The 23,723-nt window shown below is 42.7% G+C and overlaps 1 protein-coding gene across 4 annotated transcripts in view; it reads right to left on the bottom strand.

Moving 5' to 3' along the window:
- Positions 1–21,245, bottom strand: part of WTAP (WT1 associated protein) — a 102,429-nt gene extending 81,184 nt beyond the window's left edge. Inside the window, exons 1-2 of one of the 4 annotated variants that reach the window (XR_012243955.1) lie at positions 20,880–21,244; positions 11,604–11,702 (exon numbers count right to left, since the gene is read on the bottom strand). Coding sequence is in view for 2 of the 4 variants with exons in the window: in XM_073627859.1 (XP_073483960.1) it covers positions 11,604–11,633 (30 nt within the window). In the remaining 2 variants the exon portion in view is untranslated. Of the gene's footprint in view, positions 1–11,603; positions 11,703–20,879 lie in introns of all 4 variants that reach the window. The other 3 variants (XM_073627859.1, XM_073627860.1, XM_073627861.1) reach the window with 3 other exon arrangements.
- Positions 21,246–23,723: the final 2,478 nt, after the last annotated feature.

Here is a 23,723-nt window from a genome sequence, read left to right as displayed (position 1 = left end):
AGCGGAGGGGGAGATGAGCGGGGCTTCGTTCCCCTGCATCGCTGGACTCTGGGACAGGTAAGTGTCCGATTATTAAAAGTCAGCAGCTGCAGTATTTGTAGCTGCTGACTTAATTCTTTTTTTTTTGTGCCTCTTTGTTCATTTGCACCTTTCACCATAAAAAAATTAAAATAAAAAAAAAACAAAAAAACACTTTTGTAGATTAAAAGAGGACCACAAATCAAAAGATACGGCATTCTGATAACTGTGGACACACAATAGCATTCAGTATGTTTTTTTCTACTTAACAAATATATGTTAGGCCTCACGCACGCTGGACGTTTTTACAACTACTGTTTTTGGCTTCAGACGGTTTTTTTCTTCAGTCAATAAACTCCCCATTATGTTATCCCATGTGTCCATGCACATAGGCTGTTAACAGTTTTTGGCTGGGGCGTTTTTTGGCTTTAAAAAAAAAAAAAAAAAAAAAAAAAAAAACACACTCTAAAACTAGTGAGTTCTGAGAGGAGTTTTTAGGTGTAAAAACGCTCTAACGTCAAAAAACGCTGATAAATGCAGCTCACCAGTGTTTAACGTTTTTGATCCATTGCAAAAAAAAAAAAAAAAAAAAAAAAAAAAAAAGCTATCGCAAAAACGTTTAAAAACTCACTGTAAAGCTACTGGCGTTTTTATAACGTTATTTTAACAGCCAGTTTGCATGAAGCCTTAGGACAAACTATAACATTGCCAGCACCCAAACATCAAGTGTCACCTGTGTACACGAGAAGTGTGAAAAGGAAAAAAGAAAATACTATGAACTACTGGCATAAACCAAAAAGCGGAATACATTCATTTAAACCTTGGCGGTCCTGGAAGGGGTTACCTTTGACAGGTCCCTGTACCCACTTTCGGGAGATGGCGTCGTCCCTCGGAAGTTTGGCTCCCCTCCTCCTTCCTCTGCCGCCGGGCCAATTAGAAAGCAAAGCAGACTTCGTGCATGCGCAGTACGGAATCATCTGTGAAGCTGAAAGGCTTCACTGCTGGGTTTCCCTTAGTGGAGATGGTGGTGGCAGCACCCGTCAGCCAATCTGAAGATCGGCTAGGGTGCCCACATCGCGGGCTCCCTGGACAGGTAAGTGTTAATATATTAACTACTTGCCGACCAGATGCCGTTATATGGCGGCAGGTTGGCTCCCCTGCGCGAATCACCGTAACTGTACAGTGGCCGCCTAAGGGGTATAGGGGGAGCGCGCGCGATGCACATGACCGGCGGCCGCTCCTCAGAGAGCGAGAACGGGGATCTGTCAATATAAAACAGACAGATCCCCATTCTGACAGGGAAGAAGAGAGAGATCTGCTGTCCCTAGTGATCAGGAACAGTGATCTCTCTTTACTCCCAATCAGTCCACTTCCACCACATTGAGAAACACCTCTCTAGGGAACACTTAACCCCTTGATCGACCCCTAGTGTTAACCCCCTCCCTTCCAGGGACATTCATACAGTAAATCAGTGGCCATCTTTAGCTCTGATCCCTGTATAAATGTCAATGGTCCCAGCTATAAACAAAAAAAGCAACAATTTTGGTTATTATTAAAATTATATATATATATATATATATATATATATATATATATATATATATATATATATATATATATATATATATATATATATATATATATATATATATATTTTTTTTTAATAATAACGAAAACCAATCAATATACGCTTATTGTGATTTTTTTTTTTTTTTACCAAAAATATGTATAAGAATACATATTGGCCTAAACTGATGGAGACATGATTTTTAAATATTTTTTTTTGGATTTTTATTATAGCAAAAAAGTTTTTTTTTTTTTTTTTTTTTTTACAAAATTGTTGCTTTTTTTGTTTATAGCGCAAAAAATAGCTACTGACTTAATTTTTTTCCCAGGCTGGAATGCCTGCCTCTTTAAACATGCTTTGTGATTATCCCCACACATTTCCTGGAATATGTGTTTACTATGACCTGCGTGCAGGCATGGCTGTGTAGACTCTACAGAGCCTGCCTTCTGAACTATAAAGGTGCTGAAAGGAGGAGTCTCCTGAGGCTGAGTCATTACAGGAATCGCTGCTTGCAGGTTGGAAACTCTGTTTTAAAATAAAGTACTACTTCTGAGCACCACAAACCAAAAAACACTATTTAATTCATTTTTTAAAACATTCAAAGCAAACCCAATGTCTAATTTTGCTGAGAAATAACAATATATAAAAAAATAAAAAAATTTCTAGCATTTCTAGCCGTGGCCATCTTGAGTAAGGGCAGAAGGTTCATGTAGCATTTACTTCCTGGGAGCCATCTGTCCTTAGCTTGTCCTTAGACCCTCCTCCCCTTCTGCAGACTCCTGGGATGTATGCTATCATTTGCCTAGGCATGGAAATCAGGAAGTAACTGAAGAAATGTTAAAAAAAAAAAAAAAAGTTTAACCACTTCAGCCCCGGAAGATTTTACCCCCTTCCTAACCAGAGCACTTTTTACTTTTTCGCTTTAACTGACAATTGCGTGGTCATGCAATGCTGTACCCAAACAAAATTTGCGTCCTTTTTTCCCCACAAATATAGCTTTCTTTTGGTGGTATTTAAGCACCTCTGCGGGTTTTATTTTTTGCGCTATAAAACAAAAAAAATTTTGAAAAAAAAAAAACAAACACACACACACCCCACACAATATTTTTAACTTTTTTTTTTAGCAAAAACTATATAAAATAAATTTCTTCATCAGTTTAGGCCAATATATATTCTACATATTTTTGGTGAAAAAAAAAAAAAAAAAAAAAAAAAAAATCACAATAATCAAATATTGATTTGTTTGCGCAAAAGTTATAGCGTCTACAAACCATCGGAAAGATTTATGGCATTTTTTTTTTACTAGTAATAGCGGTGATCTGTGATTTTTAGCGAGACTGCAACATTGCGGACAGGTCGGACACTTTTGGGACCACTGACATTTATACAGCGATCAGTGCTATAAAATATGCACTGATTACTGTGTAAATGTCACTGGTAGGGAAGGGGTTAACACTAGGGGTCGACCAAGTGTGTGTCCCCTATATGTGTTCTAACTGTGAGGGGATAGGACTGACTGGGGGAGGAGACATATCTTTGTTTATACTTAGTAGGAACAAACAATATGTCTCCTCTCCCCTGACAGAACAGGGATTTGTGTGTTTACACACACAAATCCCCATGCTGGCTCTCGTGCACGCGATCCCTGGCCACGCGCATCGTGCCCCCTGCCGCACAAAAGGGTGCTCGCCTCAGGCAGCTCTTAAAGGGAACCCTGTACAGGGTTTCCTGCAGCTGTGACATTTTGCCGCAGTAAAAGTACATGAGCCGGTCGGGAACCGGTTAAAAAAGTAAATATACCTTCCTATCCATTTACTAATGCTGGCAGCATTAGGATATAAAATAGTCCATATCGACAGAAAGTGAAGTTCCACTTTAACCACTTCCAGGCGGCACCCCCCTCTTCCCGGTCATTTCCGCTGCTTACCAGAGAGATCAGCAGCGGAGGAAACGATCCAATTCAACATACTGATGGGCAGGAAGTCGAGTGGGCAATCTGGCCCCCACTCGACTATGCCCTCGGAGGAGCAGAGTGACGTCAAATGTCACTTCCACCTCCGGCCTTAAAAAGAGCCCTTTCTTTTTCCCAAAAAAAAAAAAAATAAATAAATTATTGCATTTAAGTGTAAAATGTGAGATCTGAGGTCTTTTTGACCCCAGATCTCACATTAAAGAGGCCCTGTCAGGCTAATTTCTGTTTACATTCCTTGTAAAAGGAATAACAGTGATATTTTTTTTTTTTTTTTTATAAGGGACAGTGTAAAAATCAACAAAAGTAAAATAATAAAAAAAAATAAAGCTCCCTGTCCCTCCAAGCCTGCATACAGAAGTAACTGCATGCGCAAGTCGCACCCACATATGTAAAATGGTGCTCAAACCACACATGAGGTATTACCACGATCGTTAGAGCGAGAGCAATAATTCTAGCACAAGATCTGCTCTAACTCTAAACTGGTAACCTGTAGAAATTAAGCGTCGCCTATGGAGATTTTTAAGTACCTTAGTTTGTCACCATTCCAAGAGTGTGCACAATTTTAAAAGCATGACATGTTAGGTGTCAATTTACTTTACTGTTTTATTTTTTACATTTTTTTCCCCCAAAAAATGTGTTTGTAAGACCGCTGCGCAAATATGGTGCAACGATCTCCATTTTATTCTCTAGGGCAGTGATGTCAAACCTTGGCACCCCAGATCTCTCTAAGATTTGTTGTTTACAAGTTAAAAACAGTTTTTTTTGCTAGAAAATTACTTAGAAACCCCAAACGTTATACATTTTTTTTCTAACACCCTAGAGAATAAAATAGCGGTCATTGCAATACTTTGTCACACCATATTTGCGCAGCAGTCTTTCAAGCGCACTTTTTTTTTGAAAAAAAGAAAAACATTAAAAAATAAGACAACAGTAAAGTTAGCCCAATTTTTTTTATATTGTGAAAGATAATGTTACGCCGAGTAAATTGATAACCAACATGTCACGCTTCAAAATTGCGCCTGCTCGTGGAATGGCAACAAACTTTTACCCTTAAAAAATCTCCATAGGCGACGTTTAAAAAAAAAATTCTACAGGTTGCATGTTTTGCATTACAGAGGAGGTCTAGGGCCAGAATTATTGCTCTCACTCTACCGATCGCGGCGATACCTCACATGTGTGGTTTGAACACCATTTTCGTATGCGGGCTCTACTCACGTATGCATTCGCTTCTGCACGCGAGCTCGGCGGGACGGAGCGCGTTTACAAAAAAAATTTTTTCTCATCTATTTTACCTTTTAAAAAAAAAATTGTGTCACTTTTATTCCTATTACAAGGAATGAAAACAAAAAATAGAAATAGAAAAAAAAAAAAAAAAAAAAAATAGAAAAAAGCATGACAGGACCTCTTAAATATGAGATCTGGGGCCAAAAAGACCCCAGATCTCATATTTACACATAGAAAAAAAAATTTGTCATTTAAAAAAATGAAAACAAAAAAAATGGCCCTTTAAAAGCTATGGGCGGAAGTGATGTTTTGACGTCGCTTCCGCCCTGCAGTGTCATGGGGACGGGTGGGGGCCATCTTCCCTCACTCGTCTCCATGCACACCCACGGGAGGGATCCGATTGCCTCCGCCGCTGCCGACGATAAAAATGATCTTGCAGGAAATCTGCCGCAGAGACCACTTTTATCTTGTACTGGACCGCCGGCCGAACACGGGGATACCGGGGTTATGGCAGCTAGGTGCTGCCATAACAACGATATCCGTCCTCAAAGTAAGGACATACATCGGCGTGCGGCGGTCCGGAAATGGTTAAAGTGGATGCAAACCCGAATTTTTTTTTTTAAATTAAAGCTTGCACCTTGTACAGTATTTGATTTCATGTCATCTGTGCCCAGTCTTGCCACAAAGAGTTAATCCAGCTCTGAGAGGTCCTCTTATCTTTTTTGAGGATGTGGTGACTTTTCTGGGTTTTGACTGGATGTTAGAGATCATAGCAGAAGTTCAGTGTAAGAAATACACAGGAGAAAATGCATGTTGTTAACAAGGGGAGTGTAGAGATGGGCGGGGAGTCTACTGGCATCACAACTCCACCCACCGAGCTCCAGACAACAGACCCACCCACAGTATCTGCAGTTTTTTCGGGTCTCATAACAGAGGGGAGAAAATTGACAGGTAAGGATACATGCAGGAGGCATGTATATCCTTATAACCACTATGGCAGTAGTTTAGAAAGGATGAGTGGGTTTACATCCACTTTAAGTGGTTAAGGATCAATGCAGCACTTTTGCCACACCATAAAAAGCTTCACTAGGTAGATTTCAGTGGCAGGAGCAAAAGGTGGGTGTGGGACTGAGAAAAAAGGTTTTGGCTTTAGATATACTTTAGATACAAATGCCATAGATGACATTTTAGCCTTAAAAATGTGTCTTCTCATCCACCGTTCAGAGTGTAGAGACTTCTATACTGGGAAGATGCACACAGCTGTACCAAGAAACTCTTATGGGGCGTACACACGGTCGGACTTTTCAGCTACAAAAGTCCGACAGCCTGTCCGACAGACTTTCGACGGACTTTCGACGGACTTGCGGCGGACTTTCTAACGAACAGACTTGCCTACACACGATCACACAAAAGTCCGTCGAATTCTTACGTGATGACGTACACCGGACTAAAATAAGGAAGTTGATAGCCAGTAGCCAATAGCTGCCCTAGCGTGGGTTTTTGTCCGTCAGACTAGCATACAGACGAGCGGATTTTTCGACCGGACTCGAGTCCGTCGGAAAGATTTGAAGCATGTTTCAAATCTAAAGTCCGTCGGATTTGAGGCTGAAAAAGTCCGTTGAAAGTCCGGAGAAGCCCACACACGATCGGATTACCAGCCAGCTTTAGTCCGTCAGCGTCCGTTGGACTTTTGTAGACGAAAAGTCCGACCGTGTGTACGCGGCATTAGACCCCTTTCACACTGAGGTGCTTTTCAGTTGCTTTCACGCTAAAAAAAAGCTCACGAAAACCTATTTCCATCAAAATCAAGGAATGCTTTCACACTGGGGCAGTGTGCTGTCAGGGCGGTGAAAAAACACCCCTCTCCATTTTAATGAATGGAAAGCTCTTCAAAAGCGCCTGAAAAGCGCTCAGTGTTTTACTGGAGGTTTAGAAGCACCTTTAGAAGTGATGGCTGTGGACTGTATTTAAACAATATTAAAGATGTACAATAGTGTTATCTGCACAAGTGTCTGCGTTATATAACAAAACTGCAGCTATATTAAGAGCGTTACTCAGATTACTCGCTGCTTCTCTCTTCTCCTCGTTTGACAATTCAGCAATTAGGGTGAGCCGAGAATGACAGCAGACATTATTAAACATACAATCACTTCTCCGCGGGCCAGGTGCCCATGAATTAATCACAGGCACTGACGAGCTGGAGATTTAGCAGTGACGGTCCGCGGGTTGCCGACCCCTATCTTACACTGTGATCCTCTTGTTGGATTACTATACATGGAGCTCAATTCACAAAGCGGTTTCTCTTGTTTGGCTGCTATTCCCTTGACACCGCACATTACCCAGCAAATATTTCTTGAATCCCAATTCACAATAGTGAACAACAAGCCTGCCCTGTACATTGTGGTATTTTACCACTACTAGTACTACAAACCTCTAATCTTTGGGATTAAAAAAGCATTCTGAACCAGAATCTAAGGAGTCAGTTTACAAAAAGAGTGGATTGCCACCTGCCGCATTTCATAAGCCGTTTTTACGGGGGTGTGATGTGCAGCCTGCGGTGTCGCAGCATACTCTCTACATAATGCTACAGTACTGGGCTCTCCTCCAGGGTTTCTTCCCCCCATTGTTTCTTTAAATAAAGTGGGGCCTGCTCCAGAGTCCCAATGTGCTAAACAAATTATCAATTCACAATTACCACCCAGGTTGCCACTCCTAAAAAAGGGACCCCGTGAGGTATCTAAAGCTATAAACCATCAGCTTCTTGCCAGAGAAGGGGTTGTATATTTTCCTCTCCAGCAGCCCAGTCTCCTACCTCTCCCTCTGTTCCAGCACTGCAAACTTCTGAAAGACTCTTGGACACACTCACAGGATGTCTGCAACCCCTTTCATCACTGCTGAATCCTGTAGTGGCAGAGGCTGAGGAAATAACCTCAACATGCAGCCAAAAGCATAGACATTTAACACTACCAAAAGCATCCCAGTGCTATAAAAGGCTGCAGATTTGGTACAGAGGATGTAGAAGACATGGGACACCAGAAAGGGGAGCACTGTATAGTCAGGGAAATTTGTAGTGTCTTGTATACTCAGTCTCACTGTAGTATTGACAAATAGCGAAAACTATGCAAAATTCATGTACATGTCAGTAAGGCCCCTTTCACGCGCTGATCCCCGCTGAGCAGGCGGATGACAGGTCCATGTTCATTTATGCAGAGCAGACACAGCCCACTGTTCTCTAAGGGGTGGTTTCCATCCAACGGTCATCCGATCAACTAGACCAGTGTTTCTCAACTACAGTCCTCAAGGCACCCCAACAGGTCACGTTTTCAGGATTTCCCTCAGATGAAACAGCTGTGGTAATTACTAAGGCAGTAAAACTGATCAAATCACCTGTGCAAAATAATGGAAAGTAAAAAAAAAATAAAAAAAAATAATATGACCTGTTGGGGCGCCTTGAGGACTGGCATCACTGCACTAGACAGATAGGGGACGGATCCCCATCTGTCTGTTTTTGGCAGACCAGATTGGATGCAGGCAGGTGTAAACAATGGGTAGTCCAATCGAGTCCGCCTGAAAATGGACCCGATCGACACATTCGTGTGAAAGGGGCCTAAGATTTATATAAATCTGTTACAACGCTGACAAAACATTGACAGCACCTCTCTCCTGCAAAGTGGCAGTTTTACAGGAAGAGACTTTTTGGGAGAAATTGGAAAAGTAATGGGAACGCATCAAATATCAGTTCCAGAGCAACTTAAAAAGAAAATTTTGTCAAATAACTGTCCCAAAGATGGGGTACAATCCCTAAAAGAAGTGTCGTAGTCACTCATTAGAAATCAGTCTCCCATCTGTGCAAGAAGTGGCACAACTCGTGACAGATTCATGTAGTTGTAAGGTATATACTGTATGCTACAGGATTGTCTCAGACAGAATTTGGATTGTGGCACAATATTTGCATGTGACAATTTCACCATGGAAGAGGTCCTCCACTTTAAATCACTGACATTGGCATTTCTTAAAGAGATTGTAAAGTTTTTTGTTTTTTTTGTTATACTTGCCTCCTCTGTGCAGTTGGTTTTGCACAGAGCAGCCTGAATCCTCCTCTTCTCGGGTCCCTCTTCGCTGCTCCTGGCCCCTCTCTCCTGTCAAGTGCCCCACAGCCAGCAGCTTGCTATGGGGGTACCCGAGCCGAGTCACAACTCCGTGCGTCCAGACACGAATCTCCGACCTGGCCCCACCCCCTCTCTCCCCTGATTGACTGACTTTGAGAGCCGCGGGAGCCAATGGCACCACTGCTGTGTCTTAGCCAATCAGGAAGAGAGTCCCAGATGGTTAAGACACTCGTGGACATCACTGGAGAGAGAGATGGGCTTAGGCAAGTAGGGAGTGCTGGGGAGGCTGCTACAAACAGAAAGTTTTTATCTTAATGCATAGAATGCATTAAGATTAAAGGAGAAGGGTTTTTATGAATCTGTCATAGCCTTAACACCAGAATGTAAAAGTATCATACATAAGAACTATCAGATTGCCACGCACCTCCGACAGCTTTCATAAATTTGGCGCAGGTCACTGACCTTGTTTACAGCAGTGGCAGGGTCTATGGCTCCTTTTCAGTAAAGCAGCAACTTCCTGGGATACTGCCTCCTCCGGCGTTCCTATTTTTGCATGCATTTACTATGCTGCAATATTGAGCTTGTGGCACAGTCCAACTGACTTCAATGGGTAAATCTGACAGGCGGTGCCACCTGTCAAACATGACATGCCAAATCAATTTTGCCTCAACTACAAAGGAAAAGGAAAGAATTGTGGCATGTACAAGACCCCCTCCGGCTGTATGTTATGTTTTATGTGGGCAGTAAAATTACGAGGTTCAACTGAATGTTTTTACCACCCTGTTGCTGCCTGTGTAAAACGAGACTTTTCCAATAGGCAATAACACCAAAAAAGTATCACAAATGAATTGGGCCTCTTGTACATGGACCTTCCAATGACTTATTGATGTTTAAATGCAGGATCTTGCCAGCAGAAAAATCCTGAGTAAAAACTGCAAGGTATGCTCTGTAAAGACCTCATCTGTACACAAGTATACATACATTAAATTCTCCTTCATCCTCTTCTAGCTGTCCAGGTTTTAATATACATGTATACACTCCTTTGTACTTGTATATATTGTGCAAGTTTACTGCACTCCAACTTAACTGAACCCATGGCTGCACCACAAATCTTTACTAAGCTGTGAGCATTGTCCCATAGACAACAATGCAGCCCTTTTAAGATCCATTAAAAAAAAAAAAAAAAAAAAAAAAAAAAAAAAAGGAAGAACCACATAAACAAACACACCCCACTACATAGCTACAAACTTTTTTTTCACCCATGTGCAAGAGACCTTAAAGTGATTGTAAAGGCTCTTTGTTAATAAAAAAAAAAAATAATAATAATAATAATATTACATACTTACCTCCACTGTGCAGTTCGTTTGCAGAGTGGCCCCGATCTGCCTCTTCTGGGGTCCCCCCCGGTGGTGCCATCAGCTCTTCCCCGCATCATATAACCCCCTAGGAGAAGCACTCTCCCGAGGGGGTTACCTTGCGGGCACGCTCCCGAGTCCAGCATTTGCGTCTATAGATGCAGAACTGGGCCCCCCCCCCCCGGCAATTGCATCATCGGATTTGATTGACAGCAGCGGGAGCCAACGGCTGCACTGCTATCAATCTATCCAATCAAGAGCTGAGAATCCCGTGGAGAGAAGAAGGTGTGTTACAGGTTTTTTTCACCTTAATGCATAGGATGCATGTCTCAATACAGAGCACCAAGTGTCATTTCTCTCAACTGCTTGGTTCCTCTGCTAGCTGCATGAATCACTTCTAACAAGTTTTCCTTACAGAAATAGAAAAAAAAAAAAAAGGTAACAGGGGAGGGACCTCCAGCTGATTGACAGCCTCAGCTTTGTTCCTGGGTGGAGGGGGGTGTCTCTTCCCCGATAGCAGCTCTCCTCACCAAACTCTGCAGAGTAACTTCAGCTCCCCGTCCCGTTTTCTGAACTCTGACAAGCTTAATAATTCGGCACTTTGAACGGATACAGAGAAGACTGCAGATAAACAGGTACAACTGATGTAGGAGGATTTGTTTCATCTCTGTGTATCACCTGAGGCCAGTCACTTCACTGGGTACATGTAAGGGTTTTCAACCACTTTAATGAGTGGCCTCTAAAAATTACATGTATGCGTTAATCATTCGACAGTGGAAGTGGTCTTATTTATCTCCTCTTACCACTAATATATCACTATTTCTTTAAGTACGTGCCCCACAATAGTGTCATACAGTAAAAGTGTCAGAAACAAGAACTACGTGAATGTATCGCATGTGGACCGACAATTACCATATTGCAGCATTTAGTTATGAATTTGGTTCAAGGTTTCTGACTACATACACATCACCCACAAACAAAAAAGGTCATTTATTGCAGCTAACCAATTATTAGATGTGGTGGCTGCATTTGTTTTTTTAGGCTTTTTTTCCCCATTTATTTCACCTGGTGATCCTGCCAGTAACAGTTTTCATCCTGTCTTAGGGTATCTGCATTCTGGATGAAGTAGTAAAGCAAACTCCTTTGGACAGCAGCATGGTCAGTGTGGGGAGAGGGTAGTGTTAGACAAGCAGATTTATGGACTTCGCTAACAAATTGAAGCTGAACTCCAACACAAACTTTATATATGCAGCAGAAAACAGTTTTTATCCACTTTTGGGAAAAGATTTAGAGAGTTACTAAACCCACAACAGTACAATCAGTCTGTATATGCAGTAAAGCATGCTTGTTATACTCACTGTGGAACCTAAGGGGTGAATCCTCCGCATTGTATAAAAAGGCTGTTTGATCCTGTCTTCTCTGATCCTCCCCTTCTTTTACTGTCCCCAATCCATCTGCTGATAAGACAGAGCCTTTGGAGTCACTCTGCACATGCTCAGTTCAGTGTGTATTGCTAGAAAGTTTTATTATTTTTTTTCTTCTGAGGATGCATGTGATCGGCAAAGGGCCAATCAGCACTGTCCAGACAGAAGGTCAGGGGTCATGCAGCCTCATAGGACAGTCAGAGTAGAATGCAAACTCTTCCTACAAGCTTTAACCAAACACTGATAGAGGTCACAAGACTGGTATATACTGCTGATAAGAAAAGGTATTTCGCAGTTTATATTTACTAAAATAATTGCATTTCCATGTACTGTGGGATACCAGATATAGTGAATTCAGGGTCCTGGGTTTAGTAACAATTTAAATAAACAAAAAAGTTGACCACTGTAATCACCCCTGTCAGTATTATATAGTTTGTCCCTTTAACTGCTACTTTTGCTGAACAGTTTGGGCTTTTAAAGAAAGTTTAAAATTAACTAAGGCCTCGTTTACACCTGCTTTGCATTTTGAAGTGCAATCCACATTTGGAACGCTCTTTAGAGAGCAAAAAAAAAAAAAAGTGGTGAGGGGGGCATTGAATCACTAGCTGCCTACCCGTTTTAACCCCCCTTAGTACTGGACAACTGTGTCACAGCCATGTGTGGTTGCAGCATAGCCCCACCTCCTTGAATGGGTCGTGCTCAATGGGCAGTAGAGATGTAAAATTTCCGGAAATTTTGAAGCTCGGAAAAAAAAAAAAAAATTTTTTTCCTGATTTTTGGGGGAAACGGAAATTTTCGGAAAAATTGAAAAAAAAAATGCTACATTAGCACTTTTTTGTCTTTTTAAGATTGAAAGTCATTCTGTTACTTTAGGAACATAAAATATGACTATGGACAATTTGACTTGGCATAAAATTAACAACTAGCATATTAAAAATATAGTGTAGCCAAACAATCACAAACAGAATTTACTTTTTTATAATATTTATTTGTAACAAAGGGAGCAACAAACTCCTGAACTGCTTACTAGTTTATGTGGAACAGCCAAAAAGCCTCCACAAAATTTTCAAAACCAAAAGTAACAATTTTTGATATTTCCTCTCCACAGTATTAAATAAAAATAAAAACCCCATTCTCATTAAAAAAAAAAAATTGAAGATGGGGAAGTGTTAAGAAGAGAGTGGGACTAAGTTTCAATGGACATTTAATCAGAATCATTTTCTGAGTTGAAATTGTCAGTATCAGTCTCTGCTTCTGCAGCTACTCTTTTTTGTCCTAAAAACTTAAAGTGGATGTAAACCCAATGTCATCCTTTCTAAACTACTACCATAGGGGTTATCTATAAGGATATACATGCCTCCTGCATGTATCTTTACCTGTCAAATGTCTCCCCTCCGTCTGTTATTAGACCCGAAAAACTGCAGATTCTGTGGGTGGGTCTGTTGTCTGGAGCTCGGTGGGTGGAGTCGTGATGTCAGTAGACTCCCCGCCCCCCCTCTACACTCCCCTTGTCAATATGCATTTTCTCCTGTTTATTTCTAACACTGAACTTCTGCTATGATCTCTAACATCCAGTGAAAAGACAGGAAAGTAACCACATGACTTCAGCATGCCAAATCATGGTGAGGTGTGGAACAGCCAATCCTTGCAGAGCTGCTGAAGAAAGGAGTGGGGGAGGGAATTAAAAAATAATGCATGTGTCTTAGGCTGTCACTCACAGCAAGGGGGAGGATTTGACAAAGTTTTTCTCAGTTTGTCAAGATTTTTCTCACTGAACAATAAAAGAGGATTGCTCAGAGATGGATTAACTCTTTGTGGCAAGACTGGGCTCAAATAATAGGAAATCTTATACTCTACAGTATGATATAAAACATTTTTTTTTTCGGGTTTACATCCACTTTAAGGTTTGACCGGACCGGTTCTTGTTACAATAGCAGCACAGCACCTCCTAAAGGAAGAAATGCATACTGTTCTTGCATTGGAGGGTTCAGTTTGTTGCCTAGGACTTGCTTGTCCTCACTCAGTGCACAGAAATTAGAATAATCTGATATCATACATTTTTTTAGAAATGATTTGGAAAACATTTGAACACCCTGTCTTAAAATATTTTATTCATCATATTAAAATAAAATATTCCACAATTTCCGGGCATTCACATCTCTAGTGGGCGGTACCACCTGCCAAGCGGACAGAGGTTTAATTCCTGCCATGATGTATACACCACCGGCCACTGATCAGCAGCAAAAAGGGGAGCGGTTGATGGGAGGTAAAGAAAGTGGCTCCGCCATGAGATTTTACTGCCCACCAATCGCAAGTGTAAACGAGCCCTTACTGGCTAGGTGAAAAGGAAAAAGATAACTAAAGTAGCCACTACATCTAAGAAATGTTAAGCTGTAGTATATAATAAGTTATTGCTTTTGAGTTTAATACTGCTTTAAAGCTGAACTCCAGATGGCATACATCTCATTGAACCTAACCAGCTGAAAGCTGGCACAGTTTAAAAAGTGACTAAATTACTTTTAAGTTTTGCTTAAACTCTGTATCAATTTAAAAAAAATCTGACTTTACCCTACAGATGAGACTATTAAAGGTCTTGCCTGTAGGCACCTCTAAAATGGCTTTAGCCTGCGCCATTTTATCAAGTACCCGCATCAGCTTAAGCTGATAATGTAATTTGTGCATCCACAGAACACGGAGTGTGCTGCAGATCCAGAGAGTGCCTTTCCGACCACTGTGCACATAGGAGTCACATCATTGCAGCCCGGCCATTCAAACAGCCACACAACGCAAACCTGGAAGAAAGAAGTGAAGGTGGATGCTCCTAGTCATGACACCGCATTACTGGAGGGCGGCACTTGAAGGGCAAGGGCTCAATTACACTTGCTTCAAAACACTGCTTCGGACCCACTTTTTTAAAGGTCTCTGAATGTCAGTCAAAGCTTCTGTCGCAAAATAAAATGGTTAGCCTACAGTCCTGTTTACACCTTGCATTTGCTTCGCTTCAAAAATTATACCCCATGTTGCTTTAGTGGTGCTTCAAAGCCTGCACCCTCAGCTTTTGAGAGGCTTTTATTCAGCTTTAGCTTCACTTTGTTTTGGAGAAATTGCAGGTATGAGACATCAATATACACACAGGGCATCTGCCAAGCTTCATTAAGGGCTCACTTACACTTGCTTCGGCTTCAACACACATTAAAGGGGTAGTAAACCTTCATGTTTTTTCATCTTAACCACTTTAAGACCGGGCCTCTTTTTCAGACTCGGTGTTTACAAGTTAACAGCTTACGGACCAGCCACCGCAGTTTTACTGTGGCAGGTTGGCTCCGCTGTGCAAAATCACGTTATACTACGTGATTTTGCAGGGCTTGCATAGCAGGCACGCACATGTGCCCGCCACAAGCTCCGCGAGTAGGATTGCGGGTCCCGAGATACCCGCGATCATCTCACGGAGAGGAAGAATGGGGAAATGCTGATGAAGACAAGCATTTCCCCATTCTGCCTAGTGTCACAGCTAGCCCATCCCCCCCACAGTTAGAACACACCCCTAATACACACTTAACCCCTGCAGCGCCCCCTCCTGGTTAACCCCTTCACTGCCAGTCACATTTACACAGTAATCAATGCATTTTTAATCGCACTGATCGCTGTATAAAATGTGAATGGTCCCAAAATAGTGCCAAAAGTGTCCGCTGTATTGTCGCAGTCACGGAAAAAAAAAAAAGACGCTATAACTTTTGCGCAAACCAAACGCTTATTGCGATTTTTTTTTTTTACCAAAAATATGTAGAAGAATACGTATCGGCCTAAACTGAGGAAAAAAATGGGTTTATATTTTTTGGGGATATTTATTATAGCAAAAAGTAAAAAATATTGCTTTTTTTCCCAAAATTGTTGCTCTATTGTTTATAGCGCAAAAAATAAAAATCGCAGAGGTGATCAAATACCACCAAAAGAAAGCTCTATTTGTGGGGAAAAAAAAAAAAACGTCAATTTTATTTGGGAGCCACGTCGCACTACCGCGCAATTGTCAGTTAAAGTGACGAAGCGCTGAATCACAAAATACGCTCTGGTCAGGAAGGGGGTAAAATTTTCCAGGGCTGAAGAGGTTAAAAACACTTTTTTTGCTAGAAAATTACTTAGAACCCCCAAACATAAATTTTTTTTCTAACACCCTAGAGAATAAAATGGCGGTCATTGCAATACTTTTTGTCACACCGTATTTGTGCAGCGGTCTTACAAGCACACCTTTTTTTTTGGAAAAAAAATTCACTTTTTTTAATAAAAAAATAAGACAACAGTAAAGTTAAACCAATTTTTTCAATATTGTGAAAGATAATGTTACGCCGAGTAAATTGATACCCAACATGTGGAATGGCGTCAAACTTTTACCCTTAAAAATCTCCATAGGCGACGTTTAAAAAAAAATTCTACAGGTTGCATGTTTTGAGTTACAGAGGCGCTCTAAGGCTAGAATTAGTGCTCTTGCGCTAACGATCGCGGCGATACCTCACGTTTGGTTTGACCACAGTTTTCATATGCGGGCGCTACTCACGTATGTGTTTGCTTCTGCACGCAAGCTCGTCGGGGCACTTTAAAAAAAAAAAAGTTTTTCTTATTTATTTGATTTGATTTATTTTTACACGGTTTTTAAAAAAAAAAAAAATAAACAAATAATATTTGGGTCACTTTTGTTCCTATTACAAGGAATGTAAACATCCCTTGTAATAGAAAAAGGCATGACAGGACCTCTAAAATATGAGATCTGGGGTCAAAAAGTCCTCAGATCTCATATTTAAAAATGCAATAAAAGAAAAAAAAAAAAAAATTGTCATTTGAAAAAAAAACGACAACAGAAAAATATGCCTTTAAGACGTATGGCCAGAAGTGACGTTTGGACGTCGCTTCCATCCTGCTATTGTATGGAGACAGGTGGGGGTCATCTTAACCTCACTCATCTCCATACCCAGCCACGGACAAGTCCCTATCGCCTCCGGTAAGCGGCGGAGGGCCCTCTCCCACCGAATCCGCCGCAGAGACCACCATTATCGTTAACCCGAACCGCCGCTTGTCGGTAAGTGGTTAATGCATCCTATGCATTTGGGGGAAAAACACCTTGCAGTGACTGGCCCCCCAGCCCCCCGTTTTACTTACCTGAGCTCCTTATTTAAGTTGGCGGAGATGCACTCTCTCTCCACAGGCTCTTGATTGGATAGATTGATAACAGCGCAGCCATTGGCTCCCGCTGCTGCCATTCAAATCCAGTGACACGGGCGCTGGGGCCGAGTCATGTCTATGGACACAAATGCTGGACCCGGGAGCGCACCCGAAAGGTAACCCCCCCCTCGGGAGCGCGCTTCTCCTAGGGGGTTATCTGATGCGAGGAGGAGCCGCAAGAGCCACCAGAGGACCCCAGAAGAGGATGTTCGGGGCCACTCTGTGCAAAACAAGCTGCACAGTGGAGGCAAGTATGTTTGTTATTTAAAAAAAAAAAAAAAAAGAGCCTTTACAATCACTTTAACCACCAGGCCATTTTTTGCAATACGGCACTGCGTTGCTTTAACTGACAATTACACGGTCATGCGACGCTGTACTCAAACAAAATTTACGTCTTTTTCTTCCCCACAAATAGAGCTTTTTTTTGGTGGTATTTGATCACCTCTGCGGTTTTTATTTTTTGCGCTATAAAACAAAAGAAGAGCGACAATTTTGCAAAAAAAAAAAAAAACACAATATCTTTTACTTTTTGCTATAATAAATATCCCATTTTTTTTTAAAAAAGAAACACAAATATTTTTCCTCAGTTCAAGCCAATATGTATTCTTCTACATATTTTGGGAGAAAAAAAATATTAATAAAAAAAAAAAAATTTAGCAATAAGCATACTGATTGCTTTGCACAGAAGTTATAGCGTCTACAAAATATTGGACAGGTTTATGGCATTTTTATTATTCATTTTTTTACTAGTAATGGCGGCAATCAGCGATTTTTATCGGGACTGGGATACTGCGGCGGACAAATCAGACACTTTTTTGGGACCAATGACATTTATACAGCGATCAGTGCTATAAAAATACACTGATTACTTCATAAAAGACACTGGCAGGGAAGGGGTGTTCCTTAGGTGTGTTCTGTGTCCCCGTCTTCAGCAGGCAGTCCGCTACAAGATAAAAGTGGTTTCTGCGAGATCACTTTTATCGGTGGCAGGAGAGGGGCCCCCCTCCGCGGCGATCCAGTGCCGCCGGCAGCGATCGCGTCCTGTCAGTAGCTGGGTATGGAGATGAGTGAGGGGAAGATAGCCCCTAACCGTCTCCATACAATTGCTGGGCAGAAGCAACATCAAAGCGTCACTTCCACCCACAGCTCTTAAAGGGCCATTTTTTTTCTTTTGGACCCCGGATCTCATATTTAAGAGGTCCTGTCATGCTTTTTTCTATTACAAGGGATGTTTACATTTCTTGTAATAGGAATAAAAGTGACTTTTTTTTTTTTTAAATAGTGTAAAAATAAAAAAGGTAAAATAAATAATAATAAAAAATGTTTAAAATCGCTCCCTGTCCCGCCGAGATCACGTGCAGAAGCGAATGCATACGTGAGTAGCCCCCGCATATGAAAACGGTGTAGCTCTAGACCACCTCTGTAACCAAAACATGCAACCTGTATCATTTTTTTTAAAGGTCGCCTATGGAGATTTTTAAGGGTAAAAGTTTGTCGCCATTTCACGAGCAGGTGCAATTTTGAAGCGTGACATGTTGGGTGTCAATTTACTCGGCGTAACATTATCTTTCACACTATAAAAGAATAACTGGGCTAACTTTACTGTTGTCTTATTTTTTAATTCAAAAAAGTGTATTTTTTCCAAAAAAGTGCACTTGTAAGACCGCTGCGCAAATACGATGTGACAGAAAGTATTGCAACGACCGTCATTTTATTCTCTAGGGTGTTAGAAAAAAAAATGTATAATGTTTGGGGGTTCTAAGTAACTTTCTAGCAAAAAAAAAAAACAAAAAACTGTTTTTAACTTGTAAACAACAAATCTCAGAAAGAGGCTCGGCCCCTAAGTGGTTAACTGATGTTAAGAGAGCTTTACCAAAGCCTGATGCCCTGTTCTGAAGCAAGTGTAAACTAGCCCTAAAGCGCCTACTGCTTCAATGATGCGTTATTGATGCTTTGGTGCTGCTCTTTTGAAGCTTGGCAGAACCCGTGTGTGTTTGCTTGTGTGTTGATATCTCATACCTGCAATGTCTCCAAAGCAAAGCTAAAATGAAAGCCTCTCAAAAGCTGCAGGTGCTTCAAGCGAGCTTTTCCATAGACTTCTTTGGAGGCTTTGAAGCACCACTAAAGTGACATGGGGTATAATTTTTGAACCGAGCCAGAAGCAAAGCAAAAGCAAGGTGTAAACAGGACTGTAAACTAATCATGTTATTTAGTGACAGGAGCTTTGATTGGCGTTAAGAGAGCTTTAAAAAAAAAGCGTGTCTTAAAGTGGATGTAAACCCAATGTCATCCTTTCTAAACTACTGCCATAGGGGTTATCTATAAGGATATACATGCCTCCTGCATGTATCTTTACCTGTCAAATGTCTCCCCTCTGTCTGTTATTAGACATGAAAAACTGCAGATTCTGTGGGTGGGTCTGTTGTCTGGAGCTCGGTGGGTGGAGTTGTGATGTCAGTAGACTCCCCGCCCACCTCTACACTCTCCTTGTCAATATGCATTTTCTCCTGTTTATTTCTAACACTGAACTTCTGCTATGATCTCTAACATCCAGTGAAAAGACAGGAAAGTAACCACATGACTTCAGGTGTGGAACAGCCAATCCTTGCAGAGCTGCTAAAGAAAGGAGTGGGGGAGGGAATTAAAAAATAATGTCTGTGTCTTAGGCTGTCACTCACAGCAAGGGGGAGGATTTGACAAAGTGTTTCTCTGTTTGTCAAGATTTTTCTCACTGAACAATAAAAGAGGATTGCTCAGAGATGGATTAACTCTGTGTGGCAAGACTGGGCTCAAATAGGAAATCTTATACTCTACAGTATGATATATATATATAAAAAAAAAAAATGTGGGTTTACATCCACTTTAAGCAAGTGTAAACTAGCCCTAAAGTACCATCGAAGCATCAAACACACATGTGGAAGCAGTAGGCACTTTAGCCCTGGTTCACATTGAGGGTACTTTGAAATTGTGCTACTTCACTTGAAGTAGTGTGATTTCAAAATAGCAGGTCAGCGTGATTTCAGGACAGGTGCTACTTGAAAGTCGCACCTGAAATCAGGAAAAGTAGTGCAGGAACTAAATCAGTTCAGCAAAGTCGGTGTCGCACCAATTGGAACTGTACCATTACCGGCAATAGGCTGCGACTTGTCATGCGATTTGACCTGTTAAATCCCTCCAATGTGAACGAGGGCTGAATGTGTGTTGAAGTGTAAATGAGCCCTAAGTCTCCCCATAATATATGGCGCATACTAGCCCATTATGACATTAACCTGCAGGGGGACATTTCCTTTTTTTTTTTTTTTTTTTTAATTGCTGCCTCAAGTTGGCCGTACACTATATAAATCTCAGCCAGTTCCTGGGGAAATTCTCTCAGCGAGTGGCCCGGTGCACTGCCTCCCACCAGACATCACACGACTGAAAAGTCGAAGAAGCTGAGCGAAAACTGACGCCTCATCTGTGGCTGTAACCAATCAGATGCAGCCACTGTTCGGGTGTCAGAATACAGGAGGCACAGCGTCAGATTCTGCTATCCCTGGATGGAGGGCTCTGCCCCCTCCCCCCAATTCACTTCTTAGGCAGAATGAAAAGAAAACGATTGGCGTATGCCAATGTGTGTGTTCTATGGTGGGGCGCTGACAGATTTACACCTCACATGACAGGGCCTCTTTATTATAAATGGCAGCTTCAGGCTGACCATTGACTTTCAAAATGTCTCCAGAGGAGAGCAGGGAAGGAGCTGTGTGAGGAGATGACCTGTATGAGGAAACCAAGGCTTTCCCCTGACAATTGTGAGGTAAAGCATGTAGTGCTGGTACAGCAGCTCAGCCATCTTAGTGAAGTGAGCATTACACATATCTCCAGCGTACATCTCCCCCCCAGCAATGACTATAGGAGGTCACCTCCACTGTAATGCCCGCTCCGCCATGTTCACCCAGCGCTCATTTCCCTCTCACAGCCCGCCATAGAGTCGCAAACGTCCTGAGCGCGGCCTCTTACCTAGAGCGGGAGCTGCGCAACCCGAGCGGCTACGGCTCCTCACAGCGCCCGTGCAACACACCGGATGGAAGCGGCTGGGGGAATCCTCCTCAGAGTCACTTAATGGCTCCGACACCGCAGATATACGCTTTTAAGGCTCTCTTCTCTTTGGCTCTTTTCTTGTAGTCCTCGTCCTCTCCCTTCGTACTCTTCTTTCTCTGTGCTTCCCCAACACAAAATGGCGGCGGAGGAGGAAATGAGTGAAAGGCCGGCCTCCATGTTAGCCACAAACACACCCCCACAGCGCTCACACCCTCAGCACACTGTGAACGGCTCTCCTGGCCTGCAGCTCTCTGAGGAAACCCTGTGATGAAGGAATGCCATGACTGACTACATTATACACAGTGCTAGCTGCCTGCTTGTGATATGGAACTGCTCACTGAGCTCTGAAAGGCTCACGAAAACCTATTTCTATTGGGCTGCTTTCACACTGAGGCGCTGTATAAAAATAGTGCCTGTAAAGAGCCTCTCTCTCATCTGCTTTCACACTGGAGCGGTGCGCTTACAGGACGGTAAAAAAAGTCCTGCAAGCAGCATGTATACACTGTATACACTGCTCCTAAAGCGCCCCTGCCCATTGAAATCAACCCTTTTTTGGACAGTGGCGGGGGTTAAAAGCATCCCGTTAGTGGCCGAATAGCGCCGCTAAAACAACGGTAAAGTGCAGACGCACCAGTGTGAAAGTACTCTTAAAATCAATAAATGCTTTCACACTGGAGCGGTGCGCTAGCGGGGAGGTGAAAGAACTCCTGCAAGCAGCATCTTTGGAGCGCTAAAAAAAAAAGCACCTCAAAAGCTCCCCTATCTATTGAAATAAATGGGAAGCGCTTCAAGCGCACCTGTAAAGCGCTTCAAAATGGTTCTTGAAGCAGTTTTTGGGTCATGTGACCTTCAAAAAAAGCACACCGCTTGCGCTTGAAAAGCTCTCAACGTTTTATGGGCAGTTTTCAAGCACCTCAGTGTTAAAGGGCTCTAAGGAGGAAGCTGACAGAAGAGTCACAAGTGCATTTCTTTCTAGATGTTTTGGGCCTTTAATTTGACTGGAAATCATCTTGTATTTAGACCCCTTTCACACTGGGGCGGTTTTCAGGCGCCGGAAATAGCCTCGGGGGGTACGATTGCAGGACCTAAGGGAAAAGTCCTGCAAGCAGCATCTTTAGGGTGGGTTGGGAGCGCTGTATTTAGCGCTCTTGCCCATTGGAATGAATAGGCAGCGCTTCCCAAGTGCCGCAACATGGGAGTTTTTAACCCCTTGTTTGGGGTTAAAAACGCCCCGCTAGTGGCCAAAGAGCGCTGCTAAGACGAGCAGCGCCTTACCGCGGCTGCGGCACCAGCGTGAAAGGGGTCTGAGGGCTCATTCACACTAGCAGTTGTAAAACCCTGTGATTGAGCTGCACTTTCACCCCACCCACCCCCCTCCGCAGCAAACACTACCTCTTTTTGCTGCAGTGGCCACATGCGACTTTCGAGCATCCCACAACAGTTTGCAATGCATGCAGTTGTGGTGCGCCAGTACGGGAAGTAAAGGGTTGAAGCAAGTGGTGAGGAGGGGATAAGGCGCCTCCTCACCACTTGTGAAATGCTGTCTGAGTGCCAATTCACACTGGAACATGGTGTGGGATACCCGTGTTCTGTGTGTTTCTCAAACCACGTTTAAAATGCGCTATATCTGCGATCTGCATCATGTGTCAGTGTAAAGTTAAAGACACCCCAAACGCAGATTGCAAGCGCAGTGCCTTTGCGTGCATAAAATCCCATGGTACCATGTGCGCATGCACTGCACAAGTAGCGCATGCACTACTTTGTCCGTGTTCTGTTGCGATTTCAGCCAATTCAAATGAATACGCTGCAAAATCGCACCACCTAGGAACGTGTTTCACATTTCTGTGCGATACCGGTGTGAGCTGGCACTTAAAGTGGAGTTCCAGCCTGTATTAAAAAACAATTAAAAGTCAGCAGCTACAACAACTGTAGCTGCTGACTTTAAGGTTACTTTCCCACTGGGGCATTGGGGGCGTCGGCGGTAAAGCGGCGCTTTACCGTAGTTTTTTCGAACCGCTAGTGGGGTGCTTTTTAACCCCCGCTAACACCCAAAAAAGGGTTAAATGCACCAGCAAAGCACAGCTTTGCCAGTACTTCGGTGGCGCTGCCCATTGATTTCAATGGGCAGGGGCGCTTTAGGAGCGGTGTATACAACGCTCCTACAGCGCCTCAAAGATGCGGCTTGCAGGACTTTTTTTGGCGTCCTGCCAGCGCACCGCTCCAGTGTGAAAGCCCTCAGGCTTTCACACTGGAGTGAGAAGAGAGGCTCTTTACAGGCGCTATTTGTAGCACCTGTAAAGCGCCTCAGTGTGAAAGCAGCCTTAATATAGGGACACTTACCTTTCCAGGTATCCCCTGATGTCGGCACCCCTAGCTGATTCATCCATTGGCTTCGGGTGCAGACACCTGCATCCTTACTAAGAGAAACAGGAAGTAAAGCCGTGCGGCTTCACAGCCGGTTTCCTACTGCGCATGCACAAGTCGCACTGTACTTTATGAATGGTCCCGCTGTCTTCTGGAAGCTGTGTGTCTCCCAGAAGGCAGCGGGGGAGGGGAAGGAGGAGGGGTCGGAAATTTCGTAGATCATTACCCGGCGATCTTACAGATCAACCTGCCACAAGCTATGTGCTGTGAATCAGAAGCACTGGAGGCAGATCCAGAGGTGAGCTGACATTTGAACAGTGAGGCCATGGTTACTGTATCACTGACACTGGTGAGAGTACACTGTTGCCATTAAAGTATAGCTAAAAACAAAACTTTTTT

Source organism: Aquarana catesbeiana, linkage group LG04, assembly GCF_042186555.1.
Source record: "Aquarana catesbeiana isolate 2022-GZ linkage group LG04, ASM4218655v1, whole genome shotgun sequence".
NCBI lineage: Eukaryota > Metazoa > Chordata > Amphibia > Anura > Ranidae > Aquarana > Aquarana catesbeiana.
The sequence above is the reverse complement of the archived record's forward strand: the minus strand, read 5'-3'. Positions and strand labels throughout refer to the sequence as shown.